This window comes from Phycodurus eques, chromosome 1, assembly GCF_024500275.1.
Source record: "Phycodurus eques isolate BA_2022a chromosome 1, UOR_Pequ_1.1, whole genome shotgun sequence".
NCBI classification, from domain to species: Eukaryota; Metazoa; Chordata; class Actinopteri; order Syngnathiformes; family Syngnathidae; genus Phycodurus; species Phycodurus eques.
In genome coordinates this window covers 23563984-23590542 of record NC_084525.1, presented here as the reverse complement: position 1 = coordinate 23590542, position 26559 = coordinate 23563984, and the positions used below count along the sequence as shown (strand labels likewise).

The following is a 26559-nucleotide window of genomic DNA, read 5'->3' as shown; positions in this document are numbered from 1 at the left end:
GGTGAGAAAAACACTTTAAATGGTGGCAAGTGTGTGCTGACTCATATTTAACGACTTAGAATATGATCGGTCAATTATAAACATAGCTACATCCCCAGTTATAAGAGGGTCCTGCACATATGCAACCACACCTCAGTTGTTTTTTTTTTTTTTTTTTTTTTTTACTTCCCTTTTGAAAAATGTTTTTTCAATTCAGTTTTACAGGTTAAACGACATTAATGGTGGGAAAAGTTTTGAAATTATTTATCTTAGTGTCATTTTTTTATACTTTATATACCCACTTTATCTATCTAGAATGAAATGTACTCTCAAATTTGTTTTTGCTCTCCAAAATGCTGTTGTCATGAAAATGAGTGGCCAAAAATACTTTTTTTCATCCATTTTTATTTCCAAATGGTCCCTAAGTGTTGAAGTTCTAACAAATGTGCTACTTTGGAGTCTTCTCACAGGCCCTCCCCCTCTGAGACCTCCCTCGCCGGAGGTTTGGCTCTGTATGGTACAGGGGTGCAGTTTCCTTTTGACGGAGTCCACCTCTCCTGGGTGGTGGAGGTGTGGTCTGAACTTTGACTCTCCTTTTGGGGCGACTTGGTCTTACTTCACTACGTGATCTTAATTCCTCTGACCTGCTTCGATGCACAGGTGGAGAAGTTTCGTGTTTAGGAGGCTGCGTCGAGTTTGTGCTGGGAGTGCTCGACAGCCTCTGACTTTTGACCCTGGGAGAATCTAAGCTGTCCTCCCTGGACCACCTCTCTGTGTTCAGGTCCGGGCTCAGACTTCGAAACAGCTGACGTACACATGGCGGCAAAGGGGAGGCGATGGACCTTTTTCTCACCTTGAAACCTTTGGGTGGGTTCTTTATGATGCGATTGCTGCGGTGGTCATAGAAGCGCACAGGAAATTGTTTATATTTCACCTTCAGCCTGTGAAAGTCTGGTGGACGTTTTTTCCTGCTGCGTTTGGGTGTGGGGCTTGCAGCGGGTGTGTAGGTGGTGGCGGGAAAAGTAGGGGAGCAGAGAAGGTAGACCAGAGAGGTGCTCGACTGTAGCGGAGCGAGGACGGGGGAGTATGCGGGCGGGAGGCGTGACCATCGCATCTCCGGAGTCTTTTCCACTCCGGCCCGATCGCCTGGAGGGACGCTGGTGGACGTGGCCTTTGTGCCTGGTTGACAGACAGTTGGGACGACCAAGCGGACGGTTTGAGTGGCGTGACTCACTTTGACCACCTGGGGAAAACCAAGTAACATTTCAGTAAGAAAAACTTTGTTGTGGCAGGAAGTAGGTTTTTATGGCTGGAAATGAGAATGAACAGGAATGTATTTGAATTAATGGGAATAGACCAGGAATTTAGAAACTGGGTTTTGAAAGGGAACTCACATATAGTACAATGGTGCCTTGAGATATGAGCTTTAATTCGTTCTGTGACCACACTCGTAACTCAAAACACTTGCATCTGAAATCATATTTCCCTATTGAAATGAATAGAAATGCAATTAATCTGTTCATGACTTCCCCAAAAAGTTTTTTTTTTTTTTTTTAATAAATAGGAAGAATAGCACATAGTCCCTTCCAAAAGTATTGGAAAGTCAAGGTCAATTCCTCTGTTTTTGCTGTAAACTGAAGACATTTGGTTTTCAGATTAAAAGATGAAGATGAGACAAAAGTTCAGAATTCCAGCTTTTATTTCATGGCATATACATCGAGCCACCCACTTTTGAAGTGAGCAAAAGTTTTGGAACATGTGACTGATGGGTGTTTCTAAATAAATAAAACTTTCACATTTTATTAATGTGTTCCACCATCTAGAGGTTATGAAAAAGCAGTACAATTTCTTTCCAATATGCCACCGCCACCTCGAGGTTATGAGAAAGGTGTAGCCTACAGTTTTATTCCAACATGACAGGGGTACGTATGACTGCATATATGTACAGTTGTGCTCATAAGTTTACATACCCTGGCAGAATTTGTGAAATACTGTTTTTATTTTATTTATTTTTTGTAATACAACTGATGATTGAATTACAACCATCATTAATTTCTTTATGGTTATGTTTTGTTTCATGAAAATGCTTTTTTTGAAATACTTGACAGTTTAATTTGGGTTAGGGTAAAATAAAAATAAATGTATTTCGCCTGAGCTATGAACCGATCCGTCAATTCCGTAAATGGCTCCGCCCCTAGTATTTGTACTTCTACTAATTACAGAGTGTGAGTATGTTAGCCACCTCAAACTATTAGTGGAAGTTTCTGTATCACTCACCTGACACCTGGATGCCATTCTGAAGTCCCGCCTCCTTGGGACTTCTTCCTCTTCATGGTTCAGTAAAGGAAAGACACCCATGTTTGACTCTGCCACTGTGTGACCAGGTCCGTTCCCGTCTTTGCTTCTGGTGCCGTACCTAGTAGGTAATGACACCATCAAAATGTGAGTGAGTGAGTAAACCATCTATATTGCAGGTTACTGCATTAAACCATAATAATAAAATACTAAGTTAAAAACATCCATGCATCGATTTTCTGTGCTTAGTCAACGTTAGGGTCACTTAATCGGAGCCTGTCGTGGCGGCAACCCCCGTACCCATTGGTGGACACCGGCGGTGAGGGATGGCATCAAGCTGAAGAAAGAGTCCGATGAGGCCTTTTTGGCCTGTGAGACTCCTGAGGCAGCTGATGGGTACCAGCTGGTCAAGCGGAATGCAGCTTTTGTGGTCGCTGAGGCAAAAACTTGCGCGTGGGAGGAGTTCGGTGAGGCCATGGAGAAAGACTTCCTGACGGCTTCAAGGAAATTCTGGTCTACCATCTGGCGTCTCAGGAGGGGGAAGCAGTGCACCATCAACACTGTGCAGTGGGGATGGGGCGCTGCTGACCTCGACTCGAGACGTTGGGAGTAGGTGGGGAGAAGACCTCCTCTATTCCACCGACACGCCTTCCCATGAGGGAGCAGAGTCTGGGTTCTCTGAGGCGGGCTCTCCTATCTCTGGGGTTGAGGTCACCGAGGTGGTTAAAAAGCTCCTTGGTGGCAAGGCTCTGAGGGTGGATGAGATCTGCCCAGAGTTCCTGAAGGTTCTGGATGTTGTGGGGATGTCCTGGTTGAAACGCCTCTGCAACATCGCGTGGACAGTGCCTCTGGATTGGCAGACTGGGGTTGTGGTATTTTTAGAAGGGGGACCGGCGGGTGTCTTCCAACTACAGGGGCATCACACTCCTGTGCCTCCCTGGTAAGGTCTATTCAGCGTTGCTGGAGAGGAGGGTCCGTCGGGAAGTCGAACCTCGGATTCAGGAGGAGCAGTGGGGTTTTCATCCTGGCCGTGGAACAGTGGATCAGCTCTACACCTTCAGTAGGGTCCTCGAGGGTGCATGGAGTTCGTCCATCCGGTCTGCATGTGTTTTATGGACTTGGAGAAGGCGTTCGACCGTGTCCCTCGGGGAGTCCTGTGGGGAGTGCTTCGGGAGTATGCGGTACCAAACCCACTGATACCAGCTGTACGGTCCTTGTACGACCGGTGTCAAGAGTTTGGTTCGCATTGCCGCCAGTAAGTCGGATTCATTTTCAGTGAGGGTTGGACTCCGCCAAGGCTGCCATTTGTCACCGATTCTCTTCATAATTTTTATGGACAGAATCTCTTGGTGCAGCCGAGGCGTAGAGGTGGTCCGGTTTGGTGGTCTCAGTATTACATCTCTGCTTTTTGCAGACGATGTGGTTCTGTTGGCTTCATCAAGCTGTGATCTCCAACTCTAACTGCAGCGGTTCGGAGTGTGAAGCGGTTGCGATGAAAATAAGCACCTCCAACCATGGTCCTCAGTCGGAAAAGGGTGGAGTGCCCTCTCCGGGTTGGGGATGAGATCCTGCCCCAAGTGGAGGAGTTCAAGTATCTTGGGGTCTTGTTCACGAGTGAGGGAAGAATGGAACGGGAGATCGACAGGCGGATCGGTGCAGCGTCTGCAGTGATGCGGACTTTGTATCGGTCCGTTATGGTGAAGAAGGAGCTAAGCCGAAAGGCGAAGCTCTCAATTTACCGGTCGATCTGCGTTCCTACCCTCACCTATGGTCACGCGAGCTGTGGGTCATGACCGAAAGAACAAGATCCTGGATACAGGTGGCCGAAATGAGTTTCCTCCGCAGGGTGTCCAGGCTCTCCATTTGAGATAGGGTGAGAAGCTCGATCATCCGGGAGGGGCTCAGAGTAGAGCCACTACTCCTCCGCATTGAGAGGAGCCAGATGAGGTGGCTCGGGGATCTGATTAGGATGCCTCCTGGACGCCTCCCTGGTGAGGTGTTCCGGGCACATCCCACCAGGAGGAGACCATGGGGACAACCCAGGACACGCTGGAGAGATTATGTCTCCCGGCTGGCGTGGGACAACCTCGGGATCCCCTCCCAAAGAGCTGGTTGAAGTGGCTGGGGAGAGGGAAATCTGGGCTTCCCTATTAAAGCTACTGCCCCCGCGACCTGAACTCGGATAAGCGGAAGAAAATGGATGGATGGATGGATGGATCACAAGTTAATTTAATCGTCTGTTCCAATACTTTTGCTCACTTGAAAAGTGGGGGGCTTTTGGTGGGGACTGTGTGTACGCAGACACACGCACATAATCGCAAATCGTGAATCGCAAATATGGGGCCACTCGCATTCAACCATAAAATTTTCAGCGGCCAATGGCATATGTTAAAATGTACAATTGACACGGCACGTTGTTGCCCTGCATTTACTACATTCTACACTGGGTAGCAAGACAAGGGGGGAAAAAATCCTTCTCATCTCTCATTTCCTAGTTTTCCATCAATCACACATAATACAAATTTATTTTCATTACGCCCCGATGAATAAAGATCATTCAATTATGATTACAGTATCAACGAGCGTGAACCGTGTTTATTTGCGTGGTTGTGATGTCCTTTTATCGTGTTTGCAAGCTAGTTTGGGTTGAAAATGCAGAGAAAGTCCTTTTTTCTAGTTGGTCTTTTACGGCTGGCAGTTGAGATGACTGGATTTCTCATTATTATGCAACATTACTAAGCTTTACTCTGATTGAATTGCTCATTTTCTCAATGTAAATACGGAAAACAGCTTCGCTCTGATTGGCCAATGGCGATATCTAGGAAGCCGAGCCAAGCATTCCTAGCAACCTCACGTTAATTTCATTTGATGTGGGGGGGTGGGTCTTACTATCATCGAGAAGCAGAATTCACCAAGCGCTGGATTGTTTGCCCACGACTCACAACCCAAAAGAGTAGGGGACGTGTCACATGGAGAAAGAAAATGGATTCTGATGACATGGGACTTTTAAAATAAGAAGTGTCACTTAATGTATTTTCACAGGTGTGACTAAAAGTTATGTGACCTGGCGAGGGACTCGCTGTCGAAGTAGCAGACAAAACGACCTTGTCTGAACTGTCGGACCAGGTCGTCAACCTTCTTTTCATCTTCCTCTTCGATTTGGACCCATGTCTTCCCTCTGAAGGACTCTGGCAAATGGTTTGGCACTTCTCTCGGCACAGTCCTGAATACTCCGTGTTGGACTGTACAATGCTTACTGTGGAGCGCGGATTCGAGCTGGTGGGAGTACACCTGGTCCGTTAGGTCCACCTGAACATCAGTCAGATGGCTGAAGTCCCTCACCTGCGTCTGGACCAGCGAGTCATATAAGTCCACCTGGAAACACATTCCCTAAATCTTAAAGGAGACATTATGCATTTTTTTCACAATTTAAAAAAAGTTCACAGGTGTCTTAATTAAAGGTTTCTGACAGGCCTCTGTCAAAAGACACAAAAAGAAAAAGAATTACAGCACACTTTAACATCGACTTTCCACTCTCTGGTAGAAATTACTCAGTTTTGGAAGGCAGTTCTATATCATTCAAATATAGCTTTCATTACGATTCACAGACAGCTAACACAAGATTTACTTGGTTCTTTAATTTAACACTTGATGGGTGGGAAAGCGCACCAGAGACCCAACTATTTGTATACAAGCTTTTAAAACAACCCTTTCAAACATAAACGGCAGACTCGACACCCCTAACCTCTCCCTTCTTTGCTTACCTGTCCAGGTGAGTCCCAGTCACTCTGTGTTTGAAGAGAGTGAGGCAGACTGACTTGAAAACTGTCCGTCTCCTCCAGCGGACAAGAATTCAAGCTGTCGCCATGACAACATGTTTGGATTACCTGGAGCCCGACATGAAAACAAAGCATTCATATCAAATATAAGAGATTTGTGAGAAGAGGGGAAAGTATGGCAGCTTAAACAGAAAATCATATAAACTCCATCTCACACTGACAAAAACGAACCCTTCTGCAGCTGTCTCTCTTGCTGCCGACTTGACTCACAACTGATGTTTGAAATACCTGTAGCCATAATTTTTTCAAGTTGGAAACATTCCATACTAATTAACAGGAATTTATGGTCATTTACAGAAATTTATTGGAACAAATGTGAGTAAACCAGCAATTTACAAAATTGAAGGCTATTCTTAGGACTCTTCATGAATGGTTGGTCACTGAGATTGGCACGAGTCTGATAAAAAACAAAACAAAACAAAAAACAGAATCAGAATGTTCTGATTGAAATCACAACAAACCAAATCTACTTAATTTATCCTGACAGGAGCTGCAATGCAGCCCCTCTGTATTTACTTAAAAAAATAAAATAAAATTCCCAATTTTTAGCCTTTGTTTATGGCTGACGCCATTTTGACTTACGGTGTATAGTTTATGTGCATATGTGTAATTGTAAAGTAGCTACCAAGTCCTGTAGCTGATCACGGCTCCAAATAGTCGTCTCCACCAAGACGATGATATTGCTGGCTATAAAGGACGCAGCTGTTCCCAGCCAGTGTGAATTTACGCATTTTACGGCATCGAGATGGGAGCATAACATATCTGGCTTCTACATTTGGCCACGGTATGGCGAGGTATCCCGGTTAAAGTAAGCCATTTTAAACTAAAAAGAAAACAATTTCTGGAGGGAGATGCGGTAGCCAAAACGTGCTAGTGTACTTTTTCCGGTTCAACAGATAGCTTTGAAATAAATAAATTGGATTTTTCATTTGTCGGACGGACAATGACGTCTTTATTTCGGAATATTAAAGGAGTAACGATTCGATTCTTAAGTAATTCGGTGCTGTCAACATGAATAACTGATCAGGATTTAGAGGGCAAGTCCAAGCCCTATGAATAATAGTTTATAATTTAGATTTTAGGCAAGAACACTGGTACCTTGACTTACGAGCGCACCAATTTACTAGTTTTTCGAGTTACGAGTTGATGCTTGGTAGATTTTTTGCTTTACGTTGCATGCTAAAATTTAAGGTATGAGCTTCAGATACACCACGCTCAAGTGAAAAAAAAAGAAAAAAAGATTTGGGAAATTAAGGTACTGTACTGCCTTCGTATGTGGACAAGGAGAGCTATCCATTTTCAAAACTAAATATTTATGTTTGTTCCTGAATGATACATTTCCATTGAATTATCCCCAATTCTCATAAATACACACAGAAAAGTTCTACTTAGAAATACAGTGAACAACTGCATAATCACAGTTCAGCATTTGCCTTTTTGCTGATTTTTGGGGAGAAATCCTTTCCTCAGTTATTCACTGAAAAAGTCACCTAGTCGCTGTTTTTGTGTTCTGTCCAAAGCCATGTCTAATATAAAAATATTTCTTTGGCGCCATCATTGTAGCATCTTGGTATGTTGATGTGAGCGTAAGTTTATTTTGTCAGGCCATACCCTTCGCTAATAAAAAAGAGAATTGCAAAATAATCAATTCACTGCATTTCCAAATTAACATCGCATGGAAATTTCCTGGAGACTATCCGAAGATTTAACAGAAATTTTACGAAATTTTCCATCCTTTGCAACCCTACTCACGAGACAAAACATTTGGACCAACCTCCTCAATAGTTTGGTCCAAAAGGTCATCATGTGTTGATGAGAAGACCTCCTCTTTGAAAGCTGCCCACTGCTCCTTCTGGCAGCTTTGCCAAGGCTGTGGCACAGAAAAAGGCAGGGGACAAGTACCTGGATGTGGACACTCAGGCGAAAGGATAGAGGTCAGAGATTTCTTGGTTTTCCTTCTGTCAGTTTTCCTGTGTGCCTTCCTGTGCAGAGGCGCCAGGGCCTGTTTTGGCAGATTTGTGTGCCCTGAGATGATAGTCCTTGCATCCTCCTGCTCATTTAATTGTGTAAGCGGCCTCTCCTGACTGGGCCCCACTGATATTCTCTTCTCTAATTGGCTACAAGTGTCAGCATTTTCTTCTTGATTAGTCGACACGTTGTTTGAGCTGGGAAGATACTCGCGTGTGCCCAATGACAAGTCGTCGTCAGAGAAACAGACTTCATCAAACTCCTCCCTCGGCAAAAGAGGAGTGGAGACGGGCGGGAGGTCTGCATGAGACGGTCTATTGACACAAACATACACAACAATTAATCATCAAAACATGCTCAACACGGTGAGGTGAATTTCCGGGTCTGAGGAAGTGTTCATGTCGAGTGGAAGCAAAGAATACTCCAAGACACAGGCGGTTGGGCTAAATCAGGTTTATTGAACAAGCCTTTGTGTCTTAACAGCTGTTTTCATGGTCAGATTCGCTAGCAGCCCACCCCCAAAAATGTTGGTCGCGAGCTTATAAAGTCTCACATCTGTGGGACTCTTAAGTACCGCCCCTAGGCCTGATTGGTTCACTAAGGTTTGAATTTTATAGCTACTTCCTCTTACCTATACTTGGTGTCACTTTTAGTCCACCAGGTGGCCCTCTTATCATTGAATCAGCCGAAACCCCAAATGAATGAATGAGTCTGGAGTTGACTCATAAATTTTGATGTTACACAAACAGCCCCCGTTTATGGCTCGATTCATAGTTTACCAGGGGACGTATTGCACAGTAAACTGCAGGGGAGATCTATAGATAAGCATTTGCACTCAGGAATGCAATTGTCCTCTTTGAAGCTTAAAGTTGAAAAAGAGATCTTTGAAGCAGTCCCGCTACACTGAAAATGTCTCTTTGAGTGCTTATTAAAAATACACTAAATACACAGGAAAAGGTTTTGTCAATGGTGGTGAATCAACTACTAATAACAAAGAAGATGTAAATGCAAGCAAGCCAGCAAGTATAAGCTTGTTCATTTAGGAAGTATTTGCCTTTGGGGACCTTTTAAAACTAAACTGTTGTAAAACTCATACTGAGGAAAAACAGTGATGTCATTGTTTGCAGTGTAACGCATTTTGAGCTTTTGACAACTGTTTCTGTGCACAGTAAACTCCATAAACAGTTGAGTATGAAAACAGAGGACTTACACATTTGTGTTGAGTGCATAGTCTAACGTTGCAAAAAAAAATACCCAAAAGGACAACATGCTGCTCATGCTATATATATATTTTCATAATGTTTGTAAACAACAAGACTTGAACTGAAAGCAATGACACAAACTCACCAGGTATACCCCAAAATGTTAGGGTATTCTATTCATCAATCAATCCATCCATTTTCTGAGCCGCTTATCCTCACAAGGGTCGCGGGTGTGCTGGAGCCTATCCCAGCTATCAACGGGCAGAAAGCGGGGTACACCCTGAACTGGTTGCCAATCAATCGCAGCAATTCTATTCAATTTCCTATAAAAAAAAAATCTGAACCTGTGGTTGAGGAGGATCATTCGAGTGGATGTTGTCAATAATTTTACAGAAAAGATTGCAAGACTATTTCGAGGCGAAGTAGCCACGTCAAAAGGGACAGACAGGGAACCAAACCTCCATCATCGGGCTTCTGGAAGACATTTTCTCAAAAGTACTGTATGTATAAAATGTTTGGTTGGGTTGTTTTTGAGTATTGTAACAAAACATTTCACAGTTAAAAGAGCAATGCTGTGCCATAAATCCAGGCAACAGAAAATTAAATTCATTAGCAGTCCCTCAATAATCACCTTAACTCTAAAGTACTACCATGTCAATTCTTGAATCAACGTCATGCTGAAAACGTCGATAGCTGTCCGATACACAATACCCTAAAGAAGTGCATGGTTAGTAATGACCAGCGAGCCAGAAGCAGAGAAGACAATTTTCAAACGGAGTGTAAAATTTCGAAGGAGGAGAGAGGTCTGCGGGTGGAAATTGGGAGCATGCAGGAAATAGGGAGCCACAAAAAGAATGTCTAGTGTAAAGTAGGATTGGGAATCTCTTGCATGATGCCAATTCAATACATATCCACTGGAGATACACAGAATATGATTCTATTAAAAAAACGATATGTTTAAGGGCGGAACAATTCGGTTCGGTATGGGAGTGATATGATTATCCGATATGATTTGATCTGGTGAGGAAACAATGCGATAGTTAACATTTGTTGATGTTGACAATCATGAAGAACAAACCTTGATTAGACTCGATTTAACCTAATTCTATAAAATGACATTTGTCTAACCCTATTTTCGTACATGACCATTTATCTCTGAGAATTGTTGGTTCATGGCACTTTAAAAAATAAACATTATAGATCTTCATTTTAAATATCAAATTATTTAAATAGACCACAACAATTCATTTTGCAGAGAAAATAATCTGCACAAACAAACAATAGTTAATAGCACACAGTGCTATTCTTTATTTATTTATTTATTTTAACCTGTCTTGTTCAGCTGCATGGCCATGCAGAACGGTGGATCAAAATGCCTTTTGTGCTTGACCAACTTTATCATAGTTTCCGCTTGAAGCCTTTAAGCAACCCAAAGAATGACTTTTTGGGACACCTTGTATTTAGGATTTGTTACCTGGGGTCATTGTAGCAGTGCGGGTGGTGCAACACGACATCCTGCAGGAATCGCTCCAGCAGAGTTGCTTTGGCTTGGCTGCTGTCAGCAAAGGAACAACTGGTGGAGACCCTGGAGGACGCTTGAACACAATCCAGGTGTCTGAGACTGGACAGGTGCTGAAAACAATAATCTGAATTTAATAATCATAATAGCCTGAACAAATTGAATACGTTTCAAGTAGAGACCACACAATTTTCACAAAAATCGCTGTATAAGGATCTCATGCCAGTGGCTGGAGATGGCACAGTAACTACTAGTCCTCCCAGACAAAATCCTTTTCTCTGGTGTTTATACAGCACGTCCACAAAGTATTCAGAGTGCTTCACTTTTCCCGCATTCATTATGATAAATTAAATCAATTAATTTTATTTGGCAAAAGTTTACACACAACACCCCATAATGACACTGTGAATGTCCTTGAGTGGCCCAGCCAGAGCCCAGACTTGAATCCGATTGAACAGGGAGGGATCGGAAAATGGGCGGCCGATGCTCCCAAACTGCCCAAAGATGGTGTGCCAATCAAGTTTGTGGCACCATATGCAAAAAGACGAGGCTTTCAGTCTTTTATTGTAAGGGGCATCAACAAAGTACAGTGGAACCTTGATAAAACAGACCCCTGCTATAACGGATATAAAACGGACCATCGGGACTAAATAATGTGTCCAAAAATAGTTTCCATTTGTTACTTAAACTGCCGATGACAAAGTCTGTTAGTACCACAATTGGCCGCTGTTGTTTACTGGCACTGTGGTGCACTGCAGGCAGAGAATGGGACTGGCATATTTCCGGGTCACAGATATACACAAAATGTTTGTATTAAATTACGAAAGACGCGCCTCCCATGCCTACGTGGCGGCCATTTTGAATGCGGGGCATTGACATGGCGGCCATGTCATGATGGATATAGCCAGTCTATTGTACATAAACACGCAGTGCAGCGGGAGAGAGAGCACAGCATGGCGGCAGTGTTTAATGTGAGGAATACAAAACAGGTCTCTGGAGTGCTGGAACATGGTAATTTTCTGTACAGAAACTGCTTTTTTTTGGGGGGGGGGGAGGGGGTTTGTCAACAATGTCACCATGACCAAACACACAAGTGTGGTAAGTTTGGACAAAATGTGCAACTTTCCAACATTTTCAAGCTTTTTTTTATATATTTATTTACAATAACTTTGTACTGTACTGGGCCTTTGTACTGTACTGGGCTGGGCAGTGAAAAAAACCTACAAAACAATAATTTTGTACTGTATAGTAATATGGGTGCATATGCAGGGCTCGAAGTTTGTTGTCCAGAGAAAATTGCAAGGCATAGTCGACACTAAAAAACGGTCAGGCTGTCATAACTTGTGGTTGTTAGCTTCCCCCTGCCTTGTGCGCACCTGCTCCTGAGAGCATCTTCCCCACCTGCGCCTTTTTTACCCTAATTACCACATGCATTTAACCTCGTGTCTCATTCTATCTGGTCGCCAGTTTGTTGTACCTTGTCGTCACGTTCCAGCATTCCTAGGGTTCGGGTTAGGAAGACTTTCACAGGTATGTCTAACCCTGTTTGGTTGGGTTGTCGTTGAGTAATTTAACAAAACAAAACGGCTAGCTACCAGCAGACAATGCCACGCTATTCATTTTCATCATTAAAAGAGAACATCTGTGCAATTAATCCAAGCAACAGAAAGGTCATGTAATTAGCCAGTCTCCATGATCACTTTGTGGTGAAAAGGTCTATAAACAGATGGACAAAACATCATTTTTTTTAATTTTTTTTTTTCATTTCATTTTTTAATTTTTCCATCTTCTGTAAGCAGTCCTCAAACTACCCACGGCGATACAGGCCACATAAAGATCACGTCACCTTATCTAGGTCGCTGTAGAGGACTCTGCAGTAGGCGCAGTAACCTCGCCTGCATGGTGTACATCTGGATGGCCCTGGCTGTGACTCCGCCCACATCCTGTGACATACATTCAATACATTTTGTCATTACATTTTTTACAATTTGCATTTATTTTCCTAACTTTGGAATATATTTCAAGGAAACCTTTGCTCAACAATGCAAATATAAATGTGATAGCGTATATGGCGCATGCTTACAAATACAGCATAGCATTACTCGCTCTGTAGCGAAAGCAATGCAGTCATTCAACATGTTGAGAAAACGGCACTTAAAGAAAGGCTGCAGACTTTTAATAGGCACTATGATTCTTGATGCAAAACAGGCTGCTTTGATCCCCAATCCGATCACTGAGATCGGAAATCGGTCCCATGTCAGCAATAAAATGAGCATCGGATCAGCTTGGACTGAATCTAAAATCTCAGATTTTACCACTCTTATACAAGCAGTTTATTCCTAACTCTACTCCAGCATTTTTATCCAGCAGTGCCCGACGACATGTGGATCCCACGTGATCACAGCAACAGGTTGCTAAGGTGCTAAATAGTAGCAAGGAGTAAGAGTGACTGTTTCTTGCTTAGTCATTTATTGACACTCCAGTTGACGTTCACTGTAAAACTAAACTCACATAAAAAAATTACACCTATTATTCAACATCACAGCTTTCGTTTCTTTCTTCGTTTTTCTTCACAAAAATTGCTAGCTCAAAGCTAACACACAATGAATGAAAAACACCATTGATGAGCTAACGAAAATTAGCATAGCAAAATAATACACATAAACTGTATAATCACAAACAGGCAATATAACAATACTCTCTGGCATATATTCTTCAAACTGTGAAAAACGAGTTATAGTAACAATATTCGATCATGACGTCTTTCTTTGTTACTAAAAGTGTACATATCATTATACCACACTGCCCCTCAGAGGCCAAGATGTGCACAGCAGGAACAGCGATTGTCAATAAAACTAAACCCCAGTTGCATTAAGAAGTTCAAGTGTACTGCAGCACATGTGGAGAAAGCAAATCATGTTCCCACCATATACATAAAAAATAACTGAATTTAACTTTATTTTGCACTTTAAAAAATATAATTTTATTTAGTATTTATTGAGATTTTCATGGTTTTCAAATATTTATATTTAATCTATTCAAATGTAGAATATGCTTATGTTTAACTTAAGCAGTTGTTATGCTTCAATTTAAATATATTTTTTTATTGGTTTTATTTAACTTATTTTTAAGGATTTACATTTTTATTTTTAAAGTTACTTTATGTAGCCCACTGGTTAATAATAACTGGGTCATATTGAAGTGGTAGTTCAATATCAACTCCATCCTCAAAAAGGCCCAGCAGAGGATGTACTTCCTGCGGCTTCTGAGGAAGCACTGCCTGCCACTGGAGCTTTTGAGGCAGTTCTACACAGCGATCATAAAATCAGTCCTGTGTTGATCCATCACAGTCTGTTTTGGTGCTGCTACAAAAAAGGACAAACTCCGATTGCAACGGACAATCAAAACTGCTGGAAAGATTGTCGGTATCCCCCCTACCCACCCTTGAGGACTTGCATGCTGCCAGAACCAAACAATGCTAAGAAACAAAACTAAAACTAGCAGACATTCCAACAGCTTCTTTCCTCTTGCCATTAACTTCTTAAACAGTTAATTCCATTGCAACATGCTGCCAATTCTTTTGTCTTGAGTTTGTTGTCATATTTCTGTCGGGCCAATTATATCGTAATGTGTGGTGTTTTTTTGTTTCTACATTTGTTTTGGTTTGGTTTGATTTAGCGAGCTCTTATTACTCCAGCCAAGAATTCTGACAGCCATACAGGAATTCATAATATCCAACAGATAAGTCTTTATTATATAAAGCTATTGAAAATAATAATTTGTGGATGATTTGCCACGTTTTATTTTATTGTGAAGCATCCACCCATGGCAGCCTCTCCCTTCCCCTTCTTCCACAATTTAGCATCCCTGGCCAGCCAGCTGCTTTCCATCAGAGAACCCCCCATAAAAAAACCTTCACCAAACAGGGGAGGGTGCCCACTTGTCCCACCACCACAAATTGGCATTAGAAAATCAAACAGTGTACTGGTAGGTTGTTGGAGCAGCATGGGGACTCACTTGGGTGGTAGGTGTTGAGGCGGCATGGGAACTCGCTTAAAAAAAACATAACAAATAGTTGCTACTCTAACAACACACATAGTCCTATATGTAGATTAGAGTGACATACTACACATTCTGATCCACTACCTACGAATGCATTGCAGGCTGTTATGCTTTCAACTGAGATAATAAGTACTGTGTGATGAGCTTAAACACTCTTCCCCGGTTTGTTCTACCAATGACAAGTCAAATAACTACCAGACTCCTGCAGTATTCATCTCTCGCCGCGCCCACAGCAACTCGGAATATAATATGCATTCTAGACCATGTAATCTTATTAATATTACTACTATGAATACTCTGGCACCGATCAGCCCACTTTAATGACAATCAGTCTTATGCATATTGGATCACTGTCCTCAAAATCTTTGCTCGTCAATGATCTTACCACAGACCATAATCTTAATATGATTGGTCTTTGCGAGACCAAATGAATTCTTACACTTAATGAGGCCTCTCCCCCAAACTTTGTGTGCACGTCCTATTAAGAAAGTAGGGGGGTTCGCCTTAATCTCCGAATCCATTTATAACCTAAAGCACTACTAACCCAAACATCGACTTTAAAACATTTGAGGCTCTCGTTATGAAAGCTACAACACCATTCCTGCGCTATCTTGCAGTTATCTGACTTGGTGACCCATGCAGACAATATATTAATCATGGGTAGGCCTGTCACAATAATTACTATATCGACTTCTCGTTTGATTAAAAAAATAATAATAATAAATATATAAAAATGGGACACGATGGTGTGTCCAGAATCAAGTGAACTGTGGTGAGCCGGCATGCGGATCACATAGTGAGCCGCAGAGTTGGATGGCTGTGTCATTAGCTGCTAGTGGGCTCATGGAACGCCGGCGTATTGGTACACTCTTACCGGTGTTGGCTCGGTCTAATAATACTCCATAGCCTTTCTTTATGTGCACTGTCCAGATTCACACAAGAGAGACACTTAAGGGAAAGTTAAAGGTTTGTTGTATTCACTAGGCCGGCCGGGAGCTAACGACCGGTTTGGGCTTCTCAACCGATTATAATCCAAATAGAAGGCTCCATAAAAACCAGGCTAGTCTTGCAGCTCTTTATTTCTGACCCAGGGGGATCTATATCACAGAGTAAAGAAAAACTATTTATTAGAGAAACAAGAAAGGAAATTAGAATGACAACAATAACAACAATACTGATCTAAAAGAAATAAAATAAAATTCAAAAATAAGGGCGGGGCTTATTTTTCATGATTTCAGAGGCATTCAAAAACATCATTTATCGTGATAGCGTTTGAGAAAATATATCTTAAAAAATTGTTAGCATGACAGCCCTAACCATGGGTGTTTTTAATATTCAAATGAATTCCATGTCAGAATATCTTAGTGCAGTGTTTCATACAATAATTGATACTTTTGGTTTCGTGCAATTAATACATGAACCGACCCATAATAAGGGTAATACTTTAGGTTTGGTTTTAACCAAGGGGCATTGCGACCTCAAATGTAATGGAACTTCCCTATACCACTGCTATGTCCGACCTTCATAAAATTTGTCTTGGCCCAGTGCCCTTGCTATGCCACAGTAATAGCGTAATATTAGTTCAACTACTATTGCACTCGCTGAGCTATTACCCCCAGCAATTGCCTCATTTCCATCTTATGTGGGTCCTATTGATAATACATCCATTTTCTGAGCCGCTTATCCTCACACGAGCTGCGGGAGTGCTGGAGCCTATCCCAGCTATCATCGGGCAAGAGGCGAGGTACACCCTGAACTGGTTGCCAGCCAATCACATGGCACACATTAACAAACAACCATTCACACTCACATTCACACCTAGGGGCAATTTAGAGGCTTCAATTACTCTACCATGCATGTTTTGGGGATGTGGGAGGAAACCGGAGTGCCTGGAGAAAACCCACGCAGGCACGGGGAGAACATGCAAACTCCACACAGCCGGGGTCGGGGATTGAACCCCGGTCCCCAGAACTGTGAGGCAGACGCTCTAAACAGTCGTCCACAGTGCTTCCCGATTGATAATTTCACAAATAATTTTAATGTGGCTCTGTGTCATGCTCTCGACACTGTAGCGCCATGAAGACCCAAAACTCGCCCTAAGAAATTTACTCCTTGATTGACAGATGAAACCAGAGAAATAAAACAAGCAAGTCAGAAGCTTGAGCTTAAATTGTGTGAGACTCAACTATAGGGATAGTTTACTGAAATACAAACAAGCTCTAGTCAGCGAAAAGTAATTATTTTTCCAAAATAATTTGTTTTAATAAATTTCACCCTAATTACTTATTTGATACAGTAGCAATGCTAACCCAAAATCAGCCTACTTCCTACAGCGTCTCATTTTCAGCTGATTTTTACTAAAAACAAAAAGCTCATTAAGAATGACATTGAGGACACGTGCCTCAATTCCAGCTGAATTCTTCGATCACAGAGACTAAAATGTGCACCATTGCGGATACCCGTCCGGCTATCCCCTCATTTTGAGAAAGTATTCTTTGACAGACTCAATGCAGCCCTATGGCGGGCACAAGCCAGTGCAAACTGTAGGCCGGTCCTAAGCCTGGATAAATGCAGAGGGTTGCGTCAGGAAGGGCATCCGGCTTAAAACTTTGCCAAACAAATATGAGCGTTCATCTAAAGAATTCCATACCGGATCGGTCGTGGCCCGGGTTAACAACGTCCGCCCCCGGCACAGTTAACCTACAGGGCGCCAGTGGAAATTCAGCTACTGTGGGTCGAAGACGAAGGACAGGTGGAAAGCGGGTTCTTAGACAGAAAGAGAAGAGGAAAGCACAGAGCCTAGAATTTAATGTGGGGACTTTGAATGTAGGGACTATGACAGGAAAATCTCAAATGTTGGTTGACATGATGATTAGGAGAAAGGTTGATATATTGTGTCTCCAGGAGAGAAGGTGGAAAGGCAGTAAGGCTTGAAGTTTAGGGGCAGGGTTTAAATTATTTTACCACAGTGTAGATGGGAAGAGAAATGGAGTAGTGTTTATTGTAAAAGAAGAGTTGGCTAAGAATGTCTTGGAGGTGAAAGGAGTATCAGATCACGTGATGAGGCTGAAACTTTAAATTGAGCGTGTTATGTATAATGTGATGAGCGGCTATGCGCCACAGGTAAGATGTGATCTCCAGTTGAAAGTGAAATTCTGGAAGGAGCTAGACGAAGTAGTTCTGAGCATCCCAGACAGAGAGAGATTGGTACAGACTGTAATGGACATGTTGGGAAAGGAAAACAGGGGGTGATGAAGAAGTAATGGGTAAGTACGGCATCCAGGAAAGGAACTTGCAGGTACAGATGGTGATAGACTTTGCAAAAAGGATGTAAAGGGCTGTAGTGAGGCGGTGACATGGGGTGGCCTACAAGAGCGGAGGTAGAAGCACATAGGTGGATTACTCTTGTGCAGACGATGTAATCTGAAGGAGGTTACTGACTGCAAGGTAGTAGTAGGGGAGAGTGTGGCTTGACAGCATAGGATGGTGGTGTGTAAAATGACTCTGGTGGTGGGGAGGAAGATTAAGAAGACAAAGGCAGAGCAGAGAACCATGTGGTAGAAGCTGAGAAAGGAAGAGTGTTGTGTGGCTTTTCAGGAAGAGGTGAGACAGGCTCTTGGTGGACAGGAGGAGCTTCCAGAAGACTGGACCACTACAGCCAAGGTGATCAGCGAAACAGCCAGGAGAGTACTTGGTGTATCTATTCCTTTGGAGGTATGTAAGCATACAGGAGAGGTGGCTGTGGAGTTTTTAACGAGCTTGTTTAACAGAATTCTAGCGGGTGAGATGATGCCTGAGGAATGGAATAAAAGTGTGTTGGTCCCCATTTTTAAGAACAAGGGTGATGTGCAGAGCTGTGGGAACTATAGAGGAATAAAGTTGATGAGCCACATAATGAAGTTCGGGAAAAGAGTGGTGGAGGCTAGACTCAGCACAGAAGTGAGTATTTGCGAGCAACAGTATGGTTTTAAGCCTCGAAAGAGTACCATTATTGCATTATTTGCCTTGAGGGTGTTGAAGTACAGAGAAGGTCAGGAGCTACATTGTGTCTTTGTGGATCTAGAGAAAGCCTATGACAGAGTACCCAGAGAGGAACTGTGGTACTGCATGAGGAAGTCTGGAGTGGCAAAGACGTATGTTACAATAATACAGGACATGTATGAAGGCAGCAGAACAGTGGTGAGGTGTGCTGTCAGTGTGACAGAGGAGTTTAAGGTGGAGATGGGACTGCATCAGGGGTCAGACCTGAGGCCTTTCCTGTTTCCACTGGTGAAGGATAGGCTGACAGATAAGAATAGATTGGAATCCTGTGGACCATAATGTTTGCAGACGACATTGTGATGTGCAATGAAAGCAGGGAGCAGGTGGAGGAACAATTAAAAAGATGGAGGCATGCACTGGAAAGGAGAGGAATGAAGATTAGCCGAAGTAAGACAAAATATATGTGCATGAATGAGAGGGGTGGAGGGCGAACAGTGAGACTCCAGGGAGAAGAGATTGCAAGGGTGGAGGACTTTAAATACTTGGGGTCAACAGTCTAGAGCAGGGGTGCACAAACTTTTTTGCCCCAAGATCTACTTGGAATGGGTGGAGGAAGCTGTCAGGTGTGTTATTTGACAGAAGAGTCTCTGCTCGGATGAAGGGCAACGTTTATAAGACAGTGGTGAGGCCAGCCATGATGTACGGATTACAGACAGTGGCAGTGAAGAGACAACAGGAAGCAGAGCTGGATGTGGTGGAAATTAAGAGGTTGAGGTTCTCTCTAGGTGTGACCAGGCTGGATAAAATTAGAAATGAGTTCATCAGAGGGACGGCCAAGGTTAGATGTTTTGGAGACAAAGACAGAAGATTTCGATGGTTTAGACACGTCCGGAGGAGAGATACTGAGTATATTGGAAGGATGATGATGAGGATGGAGCTGCCAGGAGAGAGCAGTGCTCCCCAACCTTCTTTGCACCGGGGACCGGTTAGGAGTCGGCATTTTTCTCACGGACCGACTGTGGTGGCGTACACACACGTACACGTACGTACATACACACACACACACCTCGCTTCTGCTTCCTCCTTCGCCGTTCTTGGTGCGTCAATGAGACTAGACTTTTAACTCCGTAAAAGTAGTTCTGCCTGTGTCGAGGAGCAACCTACGACTGTATCTGTATCAGAACGGACTTGGTGCGTGAGAGTTAACTGTTGCGATAAACCCGTATTTGAAGTAGGACTCCTGATATAGTGTTGTTTCGTTCGCGAATGTTTCGTTCAAAAGAACAAATCTTTTCAGTAAACGTAATGAACTGAATTAGTTTATGAAATGATTTCGTTCTTTGAGCTCTCCCACCGTTAGCCAGCCCGCTCGGACCGGCATAAACAGAAGCGTTCGAGCTGTTTGGGACCGGAAACGGAAGGGTTCTGTGCAGTCTCGACATGTGAATTGAGACGCGCAGCTGGTGCGGCGGAGAAGATCCGGTCAATTTTCAAAATAAAACACATTGACATGCAAATTGCAATACGGACAGAAATACAAACAGAAATTATATAAATTTGTCACTCTTTCTCTGCGGCCCGGTAACAAATGCCTCACGGTGCAGTAGTGGTCCGCGGACCGGTGGTTGGGGACGACTGAGCTAGAGGAAGACCAAAGAGAAGGTTGATGGATGTTGTGAGGGTAGACATGAGGGCAGTTGGTGTTAAGAGAGGAGGATGCAGGAGAGGCTGTGTCGACCCCTAACGGGACGAGCTTAAAGGAAAAGATGATGCTCCCTTTACAGACTCACAAAACTCTTTAGTGTGGCAAAACGGACATGTTTGCTCAACCCTCTTCCTGGGGAAACTCGTTAAAGATCTTTTTTTTAATCTTAGGACCTTCAATCTTAAATATTATAAATTTATCACTCTCCTTCAGTGCTGTACCTGCAGCTTTCAAGACAGCCGGTATTAGTACCTTACTCAAAAGACCCAACCTCGACCCTGAGAGTCTTTGCAATTACAGGCTGGTGTCAAATCTCCTATTTATTTAAAAAAATTACTGAAAAGAAATTGTAGTAAAGCAACTTAATAATCACATGGCCTCTAGGTGGTTGACTGATTGTCTAACAGGGACATCGGAATGTGGTCGTCTACAAGACTGCTCACCTTGAAAAAAGAGGTTTATCAAAACTAGACTTTACACCGATTTTATCGGGCTGATCGGTATCGGAAGATATTTAGCAATTTATGCTGATCGGCTTTAATTCACTGATCCGATCAATGACGTCATTGATCGTCTCCGCAAAAGACATTTACTCCACGTCACCGCATGCACAGTATATTTGAATCCAAAAGCTAGTTTATTTTTAGTCTTGTCGCTTGTCTGTTGACGTAGTACTGTAAATATCTGACAGTCAATGATTTTATAAAAAAAAAAAAAACGTCGGTGGAACAGAAAACACGTCTGAGACAGACAACATGTAATGCCCGGCCGGATCAGATTACAAGACAAAATTGCTCTTTCACGATTGAACTATGTCAGACTACTGCAATAAAATCTTGTATTCCGATACCCCCCCATCCTGTTTTTTACGCTCATTGAGCTTATCTTGTCAACTCAAATGCGACCGGATACACACGTTACCCTGGCGACGACAAGAGTGGAGCGAGCCAACTGTATTATAAGGACAAAATGGGGAAAAACGTGTGTTGGTGGTCACCGGTGCTCAGGACATGAGAGGACGTTCATTTAAGGCTTGTGTGCGGTATTTTCACGCACTTTTAATACGATACGGCTCACAAGCAGGCAATAAACTGTTATGTAGCCTAGAAAGCTAGTGGTAGCACGAACAGATGGACGTAAATATGCCGCAGTTCTGTCGAATTATGCTCTAAAGTTTCGGTGTGGGTGAAGTAATTTAATTAAAAATAAGTAATTTAATTACAGTAAGTTAGCACCCATTATTTCTGTCATATAATGTTAGTTTGACCTGACTGATTAGAATGCACAATCTGACTAGAGCATCACTGCTGATCCAACCTTTATGGAGCCAAGGAACATATTCTACAATTGGCAAATCTCATGGCGCACCAACAAACAAAAATGTCACAAAAAGTGGATTCATTAATTACTGTATATACTTCCTGCCATCTAATAGAAGACCATTCATTTGTTCTGTCTGTCACTATGCCTCACTGGCATAAATAGAGGAACAAAGATACATTATTTATTGGAAATATAATATATATTTTTGAGCAATTAAGTACACAAGAATATACAGTAAATGACCAGGTCATTTGAATAGACACATTCCACACAATGACAACAACCAGAACACACACCCATGACACCCTGAATTGCTCAGTCATTCACAAGCAAAGATGTGGCGGGGTTCACCTCTTTGTGAACAAGTGCGTGAGAAAATAGTCGAACAGTTTAAGGACAATATTCCTCAACGTACAATTGCAAGGAATTTAGGGATTTCTACGGTCCATATCATCAAACGGCTCAAAGAATCTGGAGAAATCACTGCATGTAAGTGGCAAGGCCGTAAACCAACATTGAATGCCGGTGACCTTCGATCCCTCAGGCGACACTGCATCAAAAACAGACATCAATGTGTAAAGGATATCACCACATGGGCTCAGGAACATTTCAGAAAACCAATGTCAGTAAATACAGTTCGGTGCTACATCCGTAAGTGCAACTTGAAACTCTACTATGCAAAGCAAAAGCCATTTATCAACAACACCCAGAAACGCCGCCGGGTTCTCTGGGCCCAAGCTCATCTAAGATGGACTGATGAAAAGTGGAAAAGTGTTCTGTGGTCCGACGAGGCCACATTTCAAATAATTTTTGAAAATTGTGGACGTCGTATCCTGTGGGCCAAAGAGGAAAAGAACCATCCGGACTGTTATGGACGCAAAGTTCAAAACCCAGCATCTGTAATGGGATGGGGCTGTGATAGCGCCAATGGCATGGGTAACTTACACATCTGTGAAGGCACCATTAATGCTGAAAGATACGTACAGGTTTTGGAGAAACATTTGCTGCCATTCAAGCAACGTCGTTTTCATGGACGCCCCTGCTTATTTCAGCAAGACAATCCCAAACCACATTCTGCATGTGTTACAACAGCGTGGCTTCATAGTTAAGGAGTGTGGGTACTAGACTGGCCTGCCTGCCGTTCAAACCTGTCTCCCATTGAAAATGTGTGACGCATTATGAAGTGTAAAATATGACAACGGAGACCCCGGACTGTTGAACAGCTGAAGCTGTACATCTAGCAAGAATGGGAAAGAATTCCACCTACAAAGCTTCAACAATTAGTGTCCTCAGTTCCCAAACATTTATTGAATGTTGTTAAAAGGTGCTGTAACAGTGGTAAACATGATCCTGTCCCATCTTTTTTGGAATGTGTTGCAGCCATAAAATTCTAAGTTAATGATTATTTGCTAAAAACAAAGTTTATCAGTTTGAACATTAAATATCTCGCCGTTGTAGTGTATTCAATTAAATATAGGTTGAAAATGATTTGCAAATCATTGTATTCTGTTTTTATTTGTTTAACACAATGTCCCAACTTCATTGGAATTGGGGTTGTATAAACAAACAACCATTCGCACTCACATTCATACCTACGGGCAATTTAGTGTCTTCAATTAACCTACCCTGCATATTTTTGGGATGTGGGAGGAAACCGGAGTACGCGGAGAAAACCCACGCAGACACGAGGAGAACATGCAAACTCCACAAGGCGGGGCCGGGATTTGAACCCAGTTCCTCAGAACTGCTAACCAGTTGTCTATTGTACAGCCAGTTTACGCTTATTTTTCACAAAATAATGGCGAAACAGTCAACAGGCCTTCCTCCTATTTCTTCTGTAGTCCATATTCAACTGGCCTTGTGCGAAACTGCCATTGACATTTAAAGTTTTTATTTGATAGTGTTTTTAGTTTTGAATATGGTTTTATTTCATTTATTTTGAAGTGTTTTATTGCGGTACACTTTTTATATTCTTCTTGATAGCACTACTTTCATGTGTATATGAATGATATGTGTATGTTATATATACATACATTCTTTTTTTTTTTAATAAACATGCAGGACTTTGTGCGACTGTGGACACTGTAGGTGTGCTATATAAATACAGAAAATCCAGGTAAAACAACAAAATAAGAAAATAAATAATAGATATAAACATTGATGGAAAATGTAAAAGCAGGTCTACTGGGTGTGGTGTGGAGGAAGGGTCGGTGTTGGCGTGAACGATGACTAAACAACAGACCATGGATGGATAAATAGCTCACTCACGGGACATAATAGCTCACTTACTCAGTCAGCTAAGAAACTAAGATGCAGCAAGTCTACAGCACTCTGCAGGCTTTGGACATGTCAAGTCAAACCTTGCGAATCCGATGGAGAAGACAAAGCCCTCCAGCTGAGTTCATACTCTGAAATATCTTTTGGTAAGATTTCCTAAACATCCTATTTTCATTTGCTGATTATGCCAGTTGTGTTTTAGGAAAAGATGAAAACAATCCTAAATCAATACACCAGAAGCATACTTGATGTTTTTTAATTAATTCAGATACCTTTGCGTAGATTTCTGACCTTGGTTGAGGTTTTCAGAGCTCACATCTAAAAAAAATATGAGCACCCTACAGATGTGGAGACTTCGCCACCAGAAAAGAGAGGTCAATTGGAGACACAGACTGTGCTAACAGACGGCACAGTGTGGTGTGAAGACCAGGTCGGAAGGCATCTCTATCACCGCCCAATTGAATCTTGCGCCACAGATGGAGAGCCAACTTGCACCCTCTTATCTCGCTGACTTAGTTGCACCGTATGTTCGGTCCCAAAACCTACGCTCGCAAAACGCTGGTCTTTTGGTGACTCTGAAAGCCAAAAAGAAGTCTGCAGGCTCTTGAGCATTTTCTATTCAGGCTCCAGTAATCTGGAATGCCCTACCCGCGGATATTAGAGCTGCTTCCTCAGTAGAAATGTTTAAATCCTGATTTAAGACTTATGTTCATGGAGGCCTGTTTTACTACCACTTGTGCCATCTCCTCCCCCCTTGTCTCCTGCTCAGACAGAAGGCTTGGTGACGTTGACCTAATCTGAGGCTGTTACTGTTTGTGTTCTGCACCAACCAACTGGGACAAGGTCTGAGGTGGACCACTTCCCCCGGACTCGTTGCCATTGAGGATTCTGTCCTGACCGACCGAGCCATGTTCTGAGGAAGAACCACCGAAGGAGTCTACCCTGCGGCGCCTTTTCTCTTTGAATTGACTCTTATGCCATTTTAATGAACATCGTACAGCATCTTGCCATCGTAACGAACATTGTACAGCAACATACTATGTGATAAATGTTGCCCACGCGATCCATTGCAGCATGGTCATCCTGGAAGGGGGATCTCCCCATCTGTGGTCCTTATGCAAGGTTTCTTTTTCGCCCAAATAGGGTTGTGAGTTTTTCCTTGCCGATTGGGTGGTTTAGATTAGAGGATGTAGTCAATCATTGCCAACTATTGGCCTGTGAAGCCCTTTGAGACTCTTTTGTGATTAAGGGCTTTACAAATAAACTTGACCTGATATTTACGACATAAAAACAAGTATTGAGGTCAATAGAGCAATGTAAAGGTACCAGTAATGCTGATACAATGACAAATGTGCAAATGATGCGGTCATCAAGCAACTTAAAGAGACTAGTCGTGCGATAATTCTGATACATTATATTGTATATCAGTGGTTGCTCCTGTAACCAGTGAATCGTCAGTGCCCGGGTGAATCAGTCTAAACCAGTGCTTATTAAAGCTGGGATCAGAGGCAACCGGGGGTCCGTGGTCCCTAATTAAGCATCCGCAAAATAATTTGTATAACTTTGGTTATCTGCCTTTGTCAAATGACATACAAGGGGTTGTTTACTATGACAATGATTGAGCTTTTGCCATTCCACGTCATGCATATATAGGTTGCAATATTGAAAAAAAAAAAAAATTCCATCGTTTAGCTATGCACATGGTAGTTGCGAAAAAGTTTGAGAAGCCATGGACTACACAATGTCAGTTCTGCATACAGCTGTACATGTTGAAGTCAACTCCACAGTGTATGGCACAACACTCCGTGTCTTTGATAAAACTCTTTATACCTGGCTTCGGACCCGCGTATTAGCCTGGGATAATCACTTGACGCGGTTCCATACGCGTTACGCCTTTTAAGTCAGCTGCTTGCCCTTCGTACTGTAACACACAGGTGCAGTTTAAAATGAGTTTCGGTTCGTAACCGATAGCGATAAGAGGGTTGTATTTACCTGTTTTACTTTCAGACAGGACGAAATCATCTTCCGCCGCGCGCTTTCGGCTTGCGTGTTAATTTCCGCTTTGATTCTTCTTCTGCTGCTCGCCACTTGATTGTGCTTGGGTCTGACGCCACCAGAAGGCCAAACAGAGAAGTACACTTAAATCACTGAAACCTCGCGCTTTGATCAAAACGGACCACACAGCAATTTAGCCCTATCCATGAAAATATAGTATTAAATTTGAAATGGAATTGTAATTGTAAAGAGATTTCATCTTGATGCCGTACCATTAAAATCACATTTACATTTTTGGTCTTTCCTTTGGCTCTGAATATTTTTTTCTTTTCATGGGGGGTGCAAAATTGACAAAACACCACCGTGAACCAGTCGGAGAAGTGCAATGTATTCCAAAACATTGAAGCAAGTTGG

General features: G+C 42.6%; 1 protein-coding gene across 2 annotated transcripts; it reads right to left on the bottom strand.

Annotated features, from left to right (window-relative positions):
• Positions 1-28: 28 nt before the first annotated feature.
• zdbf2 (zinc finger, DBF-type containing 2) lies at positions 29-26216 on the bottom strand. 2 transcript variants are annotated; one of them, XM_061683754.1, is made up of 9 exons: positions 26143-26215; positions 25981-26071; positions 12649-12745; positions 10758-10915; positions 7888-8395; positions 6039-6161; positions 5339-5649; positions 2257-2395; positions 29-1222 (listed from the first exon to the last, which is right to left on the bottom strand). In XM_061683754.1, exons 3-9 carry the CDS (start codon positions 12742-12744, stop codon positions 428-430), a joined length of 2130 nt encoding a protein of 709 aa, XP_061539738.1. In that variant the 5' UTR covers position 12745; positions 25981-26071; positions 26143-26215; the 3' UTR covers positions 29-427. The 2 variants fall into 2 exon arrangements, with proteins under 2 accessions (XP_061539738.1, XP_061539730.1); XM_061683746.1 differs by lacking the exon at positions 25981-26071 and having other exon boundaries at positions 26143-26216.
• Between the last annotated feature and the right edge of the window lie 343 nt (positions 26217-26559).